The 16558-nt window shown below is 39.6% G+C and overlaps 1 protein-coding gene across 2 annotated transcripts in view; it reads left to right on the top strand.

Moving 5' to 3' along the window:
- cnksr1 (connector enhancer of kinase suppressor of Ras 1) overlaps positions 1-16558 on the top strand; it is a 32015-nt gene that overhangs the window by 7746 nt on the left and 7711 nt on the right. The window contains exons 1-8 of one of the 2 annotated variants that reach the window (XM_080479894.1): positions 377-1397; positions 5551-5592; positions 5706-5825; positions 9356-9415; positions 11262-11330; positions 11484-11609; positions 13961-14082; positions 16171-16316. In XM_080479894.1, coding sequence (XP_080336020.1) covers positions 1305-1397; positions 5551-5592; positions 5706-5825; positions 9356-9415; positions 11262-11330; positions 11484-11609; positions 13961-14082; positions 16171-16316 — 778 coding nt within the window. In that variant the 5' untranslated portion in view covers positions 377-1304. Of the gene's footprint in view, positions 1-376; positions 1398-5550; positions 5593-5705; positions 5826-9355; positions 9416-11261; positions 11331-11483; positions 11610-13960; positions 14083-16170; positions 16317-16558 lie in introns of those variants that run through there. The other variant, XM_080479893.1, reaches the window with a different exon arrangement.

The raw sequence follows: 16558 nt of genomic DNA, 5'->3' as shown, positions 1-16558 counted from the left end.
AATAAGAAGCAGCAGGTGTAAAACACATCCCGCTATGTTCCCTGGCTTTTTATAGCAGGTCTGTGACGTGAGGGCAAACAGAAAATATCAACCAGGTGAGTCCCAAGTACTGTATGTAAACATACAGGCAGACCATGGAGTGGTCTTGCAGGATTTTGTCATGCATTATTTAATGTCTATGTCTATATATATATAATGTGTATGTATGAAATCAGAAAGGAGAGCAGTGGGAGATCGCTGTTGGCCATGTTTGAGCGTGCACGCGTTATTTGCGTGTTGCTTTCACTCCGTGCACGCTCTCGTTGTCTTCTTTTTTTCCCCTCTCACAGCGTCACATCCACATAATAGCGTGACTTTGTTTCCAAGACAACTATAGAGAGAACAGATTTCATGCACAGGACAAGCTTAGCTCGTCAACCTCCCGAACAAGTCAGAGAGCAACACAAGACAACAAAGCGCAACACGGCAACGGGGCCTACGGAGAAAAAGACTTCCACCTCGTTGACAATGCAACTCGTCAAGTCTTGTCATTCAAAAAGCTACGAGCCATTTTTCGTACTCGGTTTATCTGCTCAGGCTTACTTTCTGCAGTCCTGTTTCTCGACGTTTGCACTGGGACTGTAACTAATTTTTAAGTATCATAGTTGGTCATGAAGGTCTGCAGAGTTGTTTAGAGGCCGTTCATATAATACTGCTTTTCTTCGTGTGTGTCAATGGAGTGTTTTGTTTCCATATTTATGTTCTTCTTTGGATTTGCTTGAGGCCCGCAAATTATTTTGGAAGTGATTTATAAAAAATGTTTTGCATGAGAGTTATTTAATCTTGTGATCCAAATTTAGTTTCCTTTAAAAATACTCACAATTGTTCTGTAGTAAAATGTTCTCTTGATCAGTTGGCTGGAGGCGGCTGAAGACTCAAGTCTGTCCGTATCACAGCTCATCTTTTCTTCATATCTCTGCCTCGGTCGTAAAACAGTCTGGCAAAGAGCACAATGCACTCCAGTCTGAATTCACTTTTATGTGATTCAAGTTGACGGAAATCTGTTGTATATTGTATAATTATCTGAGAAAGCTACGCCAGGATCACAGATCTGTCCTTGTTAATGCTCCAGTTGCTGTGTCCTGCTGTTTTGCATTGTTTCTCTTTCTCAGTGTTCTTCTGTTCTCTGACTCGGAGCGGTCGGTTTTTCCCTCCACGCCCTTGCAGTGTTACATCAGCTTCAGTTCAGGACTGTTACCTGCTGCCCACCTCAGACACACGTTTCACTTCCTCTTCTGGCAGAGGTTAAAAGAAAATGCAGAACAATGCAGAGCATGACTCTGATTACATCCCAGAACAGAGGTGTGGATTTAACTGTATTCTACCCGGGACGGCCAACTTTGGACTTCAACTTGGAAGTGAGAATTTACTGTATTTATTTACTCATTTTAGGATTTACTTTTTATTAGCGTCCAGATAGAAGAATGGCAGTTCATCAAGAAAAAACTGCCGGTTAAGAATCATTGTTTTACGGTGTATGTGTGGTGTATATCTTTTCTCTTGTAGTTTTTCAGAAGAATTCATCGTAAATAAGTTTTAAGTGAAGCATTGTTTATTTTCAGCAAAACATAGAGGTTTGTTGCAAAACTTTTATGAAGTAAATGACCATAATAAATTTAGGAAATGATGTAAAAATTGGATTATGACAATTTTAAAGGTAATAAGCACCACTTCCAATTTGCACATATGAAGAAATAGTCGGACAAACTGACAATCGCAGTCAGATTTATCCATTTGTGAATGACAGGCATAAATTATTAGCTCTGTGGTGCACTTCCTCACGTGACAAAAGGCACGTTTGGCATGACAGATTGAGTTAAGAGTCACGTGCGTGACAATTTGTTGCCCTGATCCTGAGCTTGTTTCCAAAAAGTCGTGGTATGATTCTGGAAAGACGGGGGCGTTACGAAAGAAGCACTTGCAGAAGTGATAGTACTTGGTGTGAGGTGGCAACAGCTGCAAGTCTTCAAATCCAGATGACATTTACATTGAATTCGAGAGTTAGAAAATAGTTTCTGTGCAGTGTTTTGCTCAACCTTTTTCATCATTGCATTTATGAACTTAATGATGATAATGAATTATGTATAACGTTTATTCATCTGATTTTTCCATAGTATTAAACATTATGCTGTAATTATTATTGATTTGCAGAACATTAATAACCATAAATATTAACATATATTTATGAAAGGTGTGATTGGTCATCATCAGCATAATACTGTATGTAGAATACCCATTAAGTGTAGAAGTCTCACAATATCTTGCTGTATTTCTTAGTAGTTACAATACAGTATTTCCTATATTTGTCAGAATGAACAGGTCATATGAATATGCAGAGTTCTCAGAGAAGGAAGCTCATGCGGCTGAAATACAAAGCTATGGATGAAATGACTCATGTTTGTCTAAAATATATAAGAAATTGTTGTTCTAATCACAACAGATTTTATACATTTTTGGGAAAACTGGGCAGTGCTTTATTACTTTGCATCCAAAACCTGCAACAAGGAATTTAATCAGTGGCATCTCTATACTGTTTTGTTATTATTAAATGTTAACTTATTAAATGATTAGTGACATACTTCTATGCACGAATTGTGCTGTGAGCATGGCTGCAGATTCAGCAATAACTGACCTAAATAACCCTTTAATATGTTTTTAAAGTAAGTTGCTTTATTAAAGTAAGTTTGCCTTTTGCTGTGAGTCAAAGAGAACTCGCCACCAATCCAGCGAACAACATTCGTCACTCGTTCTTAGAACCTGTGTGTCATGAGAAGATAACACTGTTGGAGAAGGGATCAAGATAAAGATCTGAACTTCTCTTCCCATGATTATGGACAACCTTTCTTGGTTTGTTTTGGTGTACATCACACTCACACCACCACAAATACATGCGGACAAGTGGAGCCGTCCTCGTGTCGTAACCCTCCCTGCAGCCTCGTGTCACAGCCTTTAATTAGCCCAGAAATCCAGCTGGGTAACTGCTGATCCCTTGTTACATTTCACAGGGATTAGTCTCCCCTCACAATCCTTTATGTAACTCACCACACCGTCAAGCATCACAAATGAGCTTCGGGCCATGACGGTATGTGTCTTGCAGTTAATCAGTGAATTATTATGTGGCCCATGACCATCTTTTCAATCAGCTCTCAGGCCGACTCAGCCTCCTCACAGTGGTGCCTCATAGGAGCATCATAAACACCTTCCTCCCAGAAACCACACATAAAGTAACTCGGTTCCCCTGTCCTAATTCTAGGAACTGGGTCATCATGATGGAAATGAGTGTGAATCACTGTGAGTTCGTTACTCATTTTAGATTACGGGTTTGTTTTTCCTTAATGTAAAATGAGAAATTTACATGGCTTATGTGAAGTAAAAAGAATCCTGACGAGCAGACCAGAATGTAGATTAATGAAAAAGATCACATTGTGACTTGGCTCACTTTGTATTCACTTTTTTAGCAATGGGGCCACTTTGCATGTGGATGACTTTGTGTGTATGTATTTGCCGTGTTTCTAGCAGCTGAACACACATGGGAATAAAGCCTTTTAAACTAACTTGCTGCAACGCCACTACTTTTGGTTGTGACGCGTTTGTAACTGGTTACGGTAACAGTGATGTGATGGTTGTGGAGCTGCTGTCTCTCTCTGCCTTGTTCCCTGAACTGTTCGATTTGGTACACCGACATGGTACTTGTGATGTATTTGCTGCCTTTTATATACGCCATAGAGTCTCATTGTATTAGTTTATAAATCTTTCAAAAACACATGCATCCCTATTGCAGGAGTGCGCGCAGTTAAGGTGCTTGAGTGATTAACTCTAAAACACCAAAATAGCATGTGTGCCCCACAGCAGTCACTTCCAACTAACTGATGCAACTTCAGCTGAACTTAAGGTGTTAATCAGTCATCAGTCTGAGCCACAATTTAGCTAATGTGTCACTGCAATGCCACTGCATGCACGCTATATAGAGATCCTGACTAAGAGGGAAAACTCAACGTAACGCCGGAGGTGCTTTTCCATGCAAGCTAATGATTATTAGTAAATAATAAAACATTTTTAATGAAGTAACATGACATGTAGTCTTGTATTTGTAGGTTTTCAGAAGCCTGCATAAAATGCTTATGAGGCGTATAAAGGGGGTGAAAACATGAGGAGGAATGAATTGCTCTGTTGTGCACACCTATAAGGTCCAAAGAGCAGCCCTGCCTGTTACATCGTCTTATTGGTCCATTCATGCACCTTCAGTTTGTGTTGTCTTCATGCTTGGATCAAATTACACCACACTTTGCTCGTGGGTGTGCGCCTGGTATCATGTTTACTGAAACGTGCTACAAATGTACCTGACTTTGTTTTTATTGGGTTAAAACTGCAATGTGTGAATTGAAATTTTCGACTTTTTGGAAAATGTGGATAAAAAAGAATCTGCTTAAGAAAAATAAAGTAACTTTTTGCATAATTTATTTGTGTTGCTCAAGCAAGATTGTTCTTTGTTTAAGCTAAAAAAATTTAATCTAAGTCAAGTGAACTGTGTTTCTCCTGTCTCGGGAATCCTTAGATCCATCTGTATAAACTGGAGTGTATCTTTAATAGATTGCTCATAGTCTCTTTTCCTCTAATATAGTAGTATCCCCCGCCGCTTTGTATATCTTCATTCTATCCCTCTGTGGCGCTTGGGCACGCTGATGGCTTATGGGTATTGTAGTATTTGGTGTTTTGAAATACCGAATGAAACAGTTTTTTTGTTGTGTGGACGAATTAAAAAAGATTGGCTCACATTAGAATACCTAAATTATTCATGTTCTGAAAAAAAAGATTCACAGTGTCTCATATTTTGAACAAATATTTTTGACATCTATACAAGATATATTTGTGTAAAGATACTAATTTGAAGTTCGATTGTCTGATTTCACAGATTCAATTAAGTTAAATTTACCTCTCAGATTTATTTTCAGGATGTTCGATAAAATCACAGAGGCTGCGGGATCAAAAAAAGGAGCACCTCATTTCACCATGAAAAATCTGATTTGTGATCGTTGAGAGGGAATAGTTCAAGTCCTCGAGTTCAAGGTTTCTCAAAGGAATATGTCGGGATGAAGCTGAATGAGTTTTAACAGTGAAGTTGGTCAAACCACAAACAGGCTTCAAACTCAATGGGCCAAAACATCCTTCGCACATGATGCTGATCTTATCTACCTGATAGTGTTTGTCTGTACTTGTGACTTTGGTTGAAGAACAGACATATTTATTCATTTCTAACCTAGAAATACTGTTATAAAAACAAAAAGTCCTTCTTTATTAAAAATACAGCACGGAGGATGAGAAATGATGCTTCTCTCTTGCCTCTGGAAACCGGCGGCGCTTTCACTTCCTGACTCACGCTGTGAAGAGAAAATAGGACATGGGTTTTGACTCAGATTGTCCCATTTCCACAAATCAATAGTATTATATAGGCCACGGCGGTGTCGTTTCAATATTGCTTTGCTCATGTTGTGTTGTTTGGCTCATTCACAGGACTCTACCGTCTACGAGAAGGAAAAGGATATCATCTCTGTGGTGAGTGTGCCCATTAGCAATTTTCCCCTTTGTTTTTCTGTAAAACCAGTGAGAGTATTCTGATAACTCGCCTCATGTTGTTCACAGCAGTTTCTCCGTGTGTTTTCTGTCAGTGCCGTCAGCTGGTGGAGGTTTGCGATGACATCCTGAAGTCCAGCCCGGACGCGGTTCTTTCCCACACCGCCCAGCTGGAAAGTGTTGACCTGGTGCCTGTTTCACCTGGTGATCAGCTGGTAAAAAGCTTTATTCCTCTTCATCGCTCCTTCATGTTGAATCGGTTAGAGGTATTTTGTTTATTATGATGTTTTGAGAAAACCCATGCATGCATGGGGACAACATGCAAACTCCACACAAAACGGCCTGGGCCTGATTTAAACCTACGACTTTCTCTAAATTAGGCAAGACCTCAAACCACTTTGCAGTACCAGTAAAACAGCTACAGCTTTTCTATCAATTAACTAACACAAATAGTCATCTCATGGCACTCTACATTCAGATAAATTATAGAGCAAGCATAGGCGACACTGAAAAGAAAAAACTCCTGTACTATAAAATCTGTTCTATGTTGAGTATTGATGTTGTGATGGGAGGCGGTGTTGCACAAGACTGTCTCATAATGAAAGGTGATTGTGATATTATGACTGCCCAAATCTGTGTGAATAGTATGACCAAAGATGTAGAGCAGCGTCTCTATAGACCGTTGTTCAATTCAATGTTCTTGCAATTCACAACCTCATTATCATTTAAAAACATTCTGGAAGATCACAAGCAAAAAATAACATTGTCTTTGTAGTTAAGTACAAGACATTGGTTAAGTAAGGCATTAATGAATGAAGTAGCAGTTATCACACACATTTAAATGTAAATAAAACAATAGGAGAGAGACCATCCAGACTATGCAGTTTGTACAGAAATTAAAACACAAATTTAGTTATGACCTCTCCCAGTTATTAAGCTTTGTACAAAGATGTTACATCGAATAAGGATAATCCATTATCTTTTTTCCTGTTAGCATAATTTTTTTCTTTAACTTCTAAATGAAGTATTACGTCTTTTAACAATTTGCTGTTTTTATAAGTTCAGTATAATGGTGTAGGACACTAAGTTATTTAGCTTGCAAAGCAGAGAAAATGACCATAACACAGATATGGCTTGAAAGACAACAAGGTAGTAACAAGAAGAGGCTCTAATTTTAGTATTTAGTACGTCAACTAAGGCTTTAAATTTCTTCCACAAGGTCAAAGTCTTGAACATTGCCAAAAACTGTGCTGCCAGTGTGCAGTGGGAGAGTTACACCTTGCACGTGTTGCGCAACCTTAAATCGGACCAGATCATCTAGCAAAATGGACGAGGAGTGTAATATTATAGGAACAGAGTCCCACCGGTTCTCTGAAAGACAGCTTAGGAGCAAAATCCAGGCACGTCATTTACAAAGTGGGCACAAATTAGGGACTTATAACATATTACAAGCTGCAGATTGCACCCCTGGGAAAACAAACAAAGCTCCCAATATCATTACGAAATCAGAGGCAACACTTAAATGTCATATTTATATATTACCACAATGCATTTATAAATAGGTTTCCACTGCAAAGCTCTCCAGCAGCCAAAAGGTAATAAATAGGTAATGAAGGAGCACAAAGTGGTTTAAAATTGGTGTCTGCATTCTAAAAACTGCAGTATATTAAAAGGTGCAGTCTTGTTAAATGGAAGCAGTTCCAGTCTAGAGTGGCAACAAGTGCAACAGTCTCAAGGCCCCGAGGATGGAGGTGCTATAAAAACAATACATTAATGTTTACTATGCACAGTAACTGCTGCTTATGTAAATACTACTGCAGTACAGTCACACTAAACTGGAAGATAGAAGTCTGGCTGGGGGCGGCTGGTGTGTAAGCACTAGCAAAAGAAGAATGAAAGACAAAAATGCCAATCTGCTTTACTTTTTTAGGCCTGACATGTTATCCATCCATCCATCCATCCATCCATCCATCCATCCATCCATCCATCCATCCATCCATCCATCCATCAAGTACCAGAGATGTATTTGCACCCCTGTATCTGCGACTTTCTATGCCCAAAACTGAGTTTTTTTTGCAACTTTACATAACATAAACTTTGTCTGGGGCCACAAAACATGTGTAACTATGAAAAAATATTGATAACACAGTTAATAAAGTTGCTTATATAATGTTTCTACTGTGTCTTATGTTGCATCTATGGAGTTTCATATGAGTTTTGACTCTTTCCACCATATTTGATACTTTTATAGTGGTTTTAGCGGTTTTAATCATTTTAGTGATTTTATCAATTTTATAAAGAAATTCTAGATATTCTTATCCATTTTATCCCAGACAGACTCTGGTTCTTAAATAAACCAGTGGTTTAGTAACATTACTGACAACTGTATGCAGGTACTTGAGCTCTTCTCCAGCACAGCTCGGTCACCTTTCTTATATGCCTCCTATTTGTGAAATCTGTTCCTCTGTTCTGTGCAAATACTTTTCCCATCCTGTTATCACCACCGTGAAGTCTTACCCTCATTCTATCACCTGAATAGTTGCTTGACAGTCGTTTGTTATTCCTTTGTCGTTTTTAATACTTATTTTCTACCGTTGCCTGGAGGTTTCTATCATTATTTGGCTTCATTCATCACTTTTTATCATGTAACTCAAGGTTCTCCTTGTACCCACGTCCATCATAAGCAAACAACGTTGTTTTTGTGCCTCCTTCTCTCTTGTTGCCTTCAGTCTGTACATTGGGTACTGCATTAATAGCCCTCTTTGTTTGTCTAGTGTCTCCATAACACAGTTTATTTTAGTTTTCATGTCTAAAGAGTACATTTTCTCCATTGCTTAGACCATCGGGAAAAAAAAACAAAAAACTACAATGCTGAATGTCCACCCACTCTGTCATGGTTTTCCAACATATATAAACATTCCAGCAGAGTTTCATTTCTTATATGACAAACATGTTGCTTTTATGCATGGTTATGTTCTCTGTGTGTTTTGTGGGCTTTGCCTGTTGGTGTCATTTTTTTTTTGTTGCAGAATTTAAACAGCAGAACAGGATCGTTTCAACCCATGTGTTCAATTACGAGCGAAATTTGATTGTTCTCAGCTTGACAGAGAGGGATTGATCACAACACGCCTCCAGTAATGAGGCGTGCCCTCTGATAGATTGAGAATAATGGGAACTAAAGACAGAAAGGGAAGTCAGGGGAGCCAGGAGGAATTATGATTTGTACATACTGAGCAGACAGAACATGGCGCGTCCGTACGCTTGATCAATTCATTACATGATCTCTGAGCTTCTCAACCTGGAAATCGCAGCATATCCATCTCTGCCATTTCCAGCTCAGCCTCCTGGCTTTAAGACACGGCCACTGTTTTCTCTCCGTAATATCCATGTCGATCAACAGTCAAGTGTAGAAGGAGCAAGGTTTCAAATCCATTCATAATCTGCTGTTGAGTGATATGTATTGATTATGTGATTCAGAGTTTTCTTGGTTGTGATGAGTTTGCCCTCTCTTTGCCCATTCACGACTTATACCAATCAATCAGAGCTGGCTGATGGACGATTACGTCTGGAGAGTGGAGACAGACATCAGTATGTCCAAAAAAATCAAGTGATGACAAATAAGAGGATTGAACATTATTTATGTGACCAATATGTTTAAGCATTTTCCCTCAGTGATGCACAGCACTGACTTTTTGTGTGCAATTGCAAAAAAACAACAACAAATGAACATTGCTTATTCTCTCAGGGGATCGAGATAACGTCCACCAGCTCCAGTAACCACTTCGTGACCGGAACTGCTGCAGAGGTCAGACTTTTTTCTTTGACTTTCCTTCTTCTTGTGTTGACTCAGCCAGCGAACCTCGCATGCTACAACCATCACTGCCATATCAGGGCTCCTAATCAATCCTGTGTAGAGCAGCATGAATCAGGTCTCTGCTCCTCTTCAACTCAAGAGCAAAAGGTTCATGTTGATTACAGCTTATCTCTTCACAAGAGCCCCATTGCAAAAACCGGTGGGACAGTGTTGCAGGCCTGAGCCTCTGTTAGAATGAAAAAAACATTTCTTTGCTGTTCATAAAAGTCACCCGATTTTACAGGAGATAACACGTTTCTGCCCCCACTTCTGCTATTGGAAGAGTTTGGTCTGCTTAACACAGACATAGCACTGATGTGTCTCAAAGTTTCTTATCTATAAAGAAGTGAAAGTATATTTCAGTTGTGAAAACCCCAAAATAAAGAAGAATTCGGCCTTTATTTGTCGGGCGATTTTTTTCAATTTTGAAGTCATTTTTCCGCAGTCTCTGGGGCAACAGCATTTCTTTTAGTCGCTGTTGCAGGAGAATCAGTGCACAAGAACAGCTTTGTTCTCTGCACAGCTGAAGTATGAAATTTAGATTTCGAGTCATTTATTATGGAAGAATGAGCTCTGTACTAGGCAGAAATCCCCTTGGAAGTAGTCTTGTGTGAAACATTATTTTTAGCTGTTGGCTTGTCTTCCTTTGCTGAAAGTGACACCAGTGCCGTGTGTGCTGGAGACGCTTGTATACATGCACTCTAAAGGCTAAGTATTTTTTCAAACACATCAACACTCAGCTGCATTTGTTTATTTGAACTAGGTGGTAGCTGCGTCGTTATTATGTTTAAGTTTGTATTTAAATTGATAGGATCAAATAAATGGAAATCTTTCACACATGGATCATCACATTAGAAGAAGGGAGAATGTGGATGAAAGCTTCATTGACAGTCGTCTAATGAGTTCTGTAGAGATATGGGATTTTCTGAGAAAGCCAAAGATCACTTAAATCACAGGGTAGTGAAATATACAAGGGAGACATAGAAACACAGTGTGTTTACCAGCGAAAACAAGGGGGGCTTCCAAAATGAGCACAAGGCCAGATCTCCTGGGGGACAAAAACATGAAAATGTTATTTTTTTCCATGATGTCAACAAGAAAGAAACCCGAGAATCCCTTGCTGCTGGACTAATATTACTGTGGCTGCCTGTAAATAAGACCTATCGTCACTGCAAATACACACACGCACAGAAAACCTGTGCAAATAATCACAATATCCTAGTCGCTTCAAATTTCTGGCTCTATATGTGGGCTATTTTTGACAGCTCGCCGTTCATTTCATTCACAATTAACCATTTCTGGATTGGTCCTGGCTAATCAGATAAAGACTTAGTTCCAACATGCTGAAAGCAAGCTCCACCTATGAGCCATAACATTATGGCCAGTAACTCACTGTTCACTTTCTGCCTTGTATATTCCTCCCACCAACAGGTGCAATGACAAAGATGTATTCTGTATTTATTCCCTGCACATGCCAGAAGTGATCCTGTTGAGTAATGTGTATTTATAAAAGGAATTCAAATATCAATGTAGTCCTGAAAAAGAGCATTGCTGTGTATTTCTTGCTTTGATTGATGAAATCAATATGGTAAAACTGTATGTGTAGACATGTAATGAGTATCTGCACTTGTTGGTCTACTTACAGTTATTGTACATATTTCATATTTCAAAAAAGAAATTGGATCATTTAAACCTACGCAAGTCTAATCAAATAGTCACTATGTTAATTTGTGCTATTGTCTGTTAGGGTCTTTCTTGATATGTGTTCTTATTTGTTCCTTTTTGTTCCCTTTTTCAGCCTTCTACTGATTCCTATTTGAAGATCTTGGCCGGAGATGAGGTGATTCAAGTCAATGACCAGATTGTGGTGAGTGAATGAGAGCCGACAACAACCCTGTACAAATATTCAACTGTATGTTATGTGTAGTCTCAGCCTTTGACTTGGCGTCAGCACTCTTTCTACAAACTCTGTGAACGTCTGAAATCCAAAAATGCTCATCAAACTCTGTTTCTGCATCAGGTGGGCTGGAGCCGAGCAAATCTTGTAAAGAAGCTGCGGGAAAACCCTAATGGCGTCACTCTGGTATTGAAGAAGATCCCAGGATCACTGCGACGCAAACACTCACTTCAGATCACCTCCACAAAGGTGAGAGCTCATCAATCTGACTGACTCTCTGGCCTCTCTCCACCTCATCACTCCTCAAACAAAACAAAATTTAGTTCTATTTCATGGGACTAATATTCATCCATCCATCTTTTGTATTCTGTGCAGGGGGGAGCTTGCACAGACACATGCACACACACACACACACACACCACAAAGATTGGCTTGCTCGAAGCCTTTTTCCATTTTGGACACTCAAAAAGCTTTTGTTTTGCAGAGCTTTTAATTTGGTACACAAGCTGTTTAGACTTTATACCCACATGATCTTTCCTCTGGTGCAGCTGACAGAACGAACTGTGCTGCGTTAAGCCACACAAGTGTTAAACCTCCCAAAAATAGAAAGAAAAAAAAAAATCAGGATTGTGGTTGTAATTTCATCAAGTACTTTTCTGTTATTTATTGGTGTTTTCATCAGTCGCTGCAGGAAATTGTGATGTTGAGACATTTTTCTGAGGACTGGAGAAGCTCAAAATCCTCACTTTGTTTGGCATTGAATAGACTAAAAGTGTCCACAAATGCAGCATTTTTATATTTTGTTTTTTTTAAAACACATTTTGGCCTCACAAGATGTATTTTGCAGTACACAGAAAGCATCCTACAGTTGATTGTTTTGCTTAAATAGTGCCATCAGTGTCATAAATCATGAAAATGCCATAAGATCCCCACTGACCTATAGTGTGAGACTCATCATCTTGTCAGCTTTATTACGATCAGTTATTTACATTAAAACAGAGTTTGTAAATCTTTTACAGGTATATTTTAGAAAAGTCCAAGCTCTCAAGCTCAACCAAGGCCCAATTCAAAATCTTTCATCGGCAAAACTGAGCACACCTCTAATATTTTGCAGCAAAGTGAAGAGAAACTATTTGGCACTTGATACCATATTGAAGACTTGATTGGAAAGCCACTTTTCCACCCCGAAGCAGCAGAAAATGGTCTCATTGTCACTAAAGCTGAGTTGTTATGTTTTTATTTCGTTTTTCTGCACTCACAGTATGCGTTGGAGAGTTTCAGTATTTTCTACAAGTTTCTTTGACGCAGTATTTGGGGCCATGTTTTGAAGAACAACAGAGGAGTACTGAAACCTGCAGATATTTTTGTAATATGCGGCATGCTTTTTAAAGAAAGATATTTGTTGATAAAAAAAAAAACTAAGGCGCCAATGGCTTTCTGGTCATTTTGATTGAATATTAGTAATCGTGTAAAAGTCATATATAATCGCTTCCAATTTTCACTTTCCGTTTCCTTAGTTATTCTTTGCAGTTGAGTCAGTTAGCTCAGATTAAGTCCATAGTTGGCATTACTGACTGTATTACAGCTCAGACAGAGGATCTAGACCTGATCATGGTGAGCGAATAAGGGGAATAAGGCACAGCTCAAGAGACACATGGCAGACAGAGCAATGGGACTCAGAAGAGGAAGTACATTGAAAAAAAAACACATCACTGTTTATGCAAGCACGAGGCAGACATTGTCATGAACCATGTACATAGCCACAACATGAAGCATACAAAACTCAAGCATGGACACAAATCACAAAACTGGATCAGCAAGACAAGACCTGAAACACAAGGAATTAACAGGAGATCAAATTCAAAGTAGACACACTGAGGAAAATAACATATAACGACCTAAGATAAGACAGAATACAATATTTAAGGGCCGTGACTGATTAGAGTTATAGCTAACTGGAGTGATTTCGTAGTTGATGTAAGGGGAACCTGAGCCCTTCTTTCACGAGAGCCTTCCTTCCTCTTCCGTTTGATACCACTTGAGACCCGTTTCTATCAAACACTTACTCGCTCTGACTGGTCTCTATGCCGACTGTTGTTTGTCTTTCAATTGCACACTGAGTTGTGTAGTACCTCTGAGACACACACACACACACACACACACACACACACACACACACACACACACACACACACACACACACACACACACACACACACACACACACACACACACACACACACACACACACACACACACACACACACACACACACACACACTGCGCAGTACACACACACCCATGTGACCACTGCCATGTTAATCTCAGATCCAGCTGGCGGCTAAAGGTGAGGATAACGCATAAGAACATGTGAATCAGCTGCATGTAGTGATGCCACGATGCCCTCAAATCATGCGCCGCTTTTAACAAGACGAACATATACTCGTGTGTGCATGTGTTTGTGCCTGCGTGCACATGAAGACCTGGGGAAAAAGGCTGCCATTGCAAGAGCATTCCATATGACATCCCCGTCTTTACCAACACACTCTCTCCCACGGTTCACAGTCATGATCGCTGACATGCTTGTTGTTGGTTTTCAGAAAGAAGAAGAAGAAGAAGAGAAAGAAGAAAGGTCGGAAGAGGAAGAGGAAAGGGAGGGGGAGAATCCAAGACACTCCATATTCGAGAGGGTAGCAGCGTCTGTCAGATCTTTGTCTTTCAGGTGAGAATTCGTTGTATTCAGTTGACTTGTGCCAGATAAAGTGTGAGTGAGCTACAACATTGTTGTTACCAGCATTGTTCTATTACTTTTGAAGATGTGTGGCTTAGTTACAATTACAGTCTCAGATCAGCTCCAGTTGCCAGTTGTTAGATTCAGTATTATCTGAAGCAGTTTTCTTCATTGACAAGCAGCTTTGTTACAATTTCACCAAATTCCTGTTTACTGGAATGGAGTCCTCAGTACCTCAACAGAAACATGAAATGGCATCAGTCTGCATGTAATGTATGTATCCACAGAATCATACGGCTGCCTTAATCAAAACTCTAGCTTCAGACCATACATACTTTTTGCTGCTGTCACTCAGCATATTTCACTCTGTCAAATCAGTTTCCTTAAGGAAGCCCCAACATCCAGATTTTAGAGCATCTTCCTCCAACTAGATCAGGTAAATTGTTTGTCTCGGATCACAAATTATAGGCCTCCCGTCTTGTTTGAATGTTTTGCACGTGCAGACAGCTGAGGCTCAATGCCAATGGTTTCATAACAATCCCTGTAGCAATGGACGGCAGTAATCCTTTAAGAATGTGTGCACTGCACCAGCTTAATCAAAGCAAATACAACACACACTAATGCAACAGACTCCTTTGTAGGTGTCTGGGATACACACAACTCAAGGATATTAGGTGATTCGGGAGAAATAATTGTTATTTAGGTTAGAAATTATACAATCTGAAATTACACATAGAGATGATGTCACTGTAATAATAATGACATTGTTTTATTTATAGAGCAGCTTTTATGACAATAAATGCAAGTCTAAGTGAACTCTATTTACATATATTAAATGTCAATTAGAAAAACAGTCAAATCTTAGGTTTATAGCAGTCAAATCCATTTAAACCAAAGTCATACAAGCTGCTTCTTGACAAACTGAGATTGCTGTTCAATCGGTGGCACCCTCATCAGATCATTACCAGGCAATCCGTGAATCTAATAGAATATTTTTAGACCAATCACACTTGCAAGCCTGTTTCTAATCCTCGACATGCGTGTCACCCTACAGACAGAGCAGGTTAGACTCATTTACCAAAGATTTACTCCGTGGAGCTGGATCTCCCATGAACCATTGACCTGGTTAATCTGGCTATATGGGGTGGGTTTACGATGAGGTCACACAGCAAATGCCATAAATTCCAGTACAGACACCCTCAACCCACGGCTGACTGAAAGTGAGGGAGAAGGAGGAGATGGGGAGGAAGATGAATGGATTAAGACAAGCCTTAGGAGGAATGAAGACAGAAAAAAAAATTGAGAGGAGGGAGGAAAAAGAGTGATGAAGAGACAAGTGAGAGCTGATGGAGTGCAGGCTGACACATACAGAGAGTGGGTGGTGCCGGTGCTTGTAAATGAGTCTGTCTCGGCCTGATACACAACAGCTCCACTTTAGGAAAAAAAAAAAAGTATAAACTTTGAATGACTTGAATATAAAGTCATATTTCATTTATTTCAATGTCCATGTTTTTTTGTTTTTTTTGAACTTACAGGAAATGGTTAATGTATCGATATGGTGGATTTTCACCAACTCAGCATTCTCAAAGTGCTTTACATATTCACTCATTCAAGCAAACATCCTTGTCAAGCGCTCCAGTGCAAGGCTATTGATCTCTATTGGAAGTCTGTGGTTCAACGTCTGGTCCAAGGACACTTGGCAATCAGACATGGATGAAACAAGATGAGGGCATCAAATGTCCAAAATTGCAAATAGAAGACAAACTTTACCAACTGATGTGTGTGTGTACGTGTTCTTTATCGTAGTGTGTAATTAAAATTACAGGTTACTGATGATAAGTGTGCAAAAGAGGTTAGAATGACCACTGGTGCTGTTTGTTCTCATCATTTCGGCTTCTTGAGTTAATACACTCCCTCTATGATTTGTAACCAAGATGTGAACAGCTTTAACATTTCATCACAGCCATATTTGCTGACCGTTTTGATGTTCAGACTTTCATTTTCATTTTCACATTTTAAAAGTTGTTATCTCTCAGAAGTGAGCTACTTTGATTGTCATTTCTGTATTTCTGTTAAAAGGCGCGCTCTGCAAGGGCCAGAGGCACAACAGCAGCCTATGGGACAGGAAGAATCAGAGCTATCCCCTGACAAGGAGCAGGAGGGAGGTCTGACTCTGACTTCCCACCAAAACCAACAGGAGAGGCTGTCACCTCTGTCAGCCTCAGGTAGGGGAGCTTTATTGTGTTCCTACTTCAACGTCTCCACCATGCTGTCGCTATTGTTATGATAGAAGTGGACGATTCGGCTTTTAAAGCAAGGTCGTCTAAGTGGAAAAGCATCTCTTAACGACTGAAAACACAGCATGTGAAAGGAAAATCATCACGGCATTTGTCACCTCAATGTGTATCATGTAATAAAACAATGATTGGGGCCATGACTGCTGCATGTTGCCACATACTGTTGATTC

Source organism: Lipophrys pholis (assembly GCF_963383615.2).
Source record: "Lipophrys pholis genome assembly, chromosome: 14".
Classification (NCBI taxonomy): domain Eukaryota; kingdom Metazoa; phylum Chordata; class Actinopteri; order Blenniiformes; family Blenniidae; genus Lipophrys; species Lipophrys pholis.
Note: the sequence above shows the minus strand (reverse complement) of the source record. Positions and strands in the feature narration are given on the sequence as shown.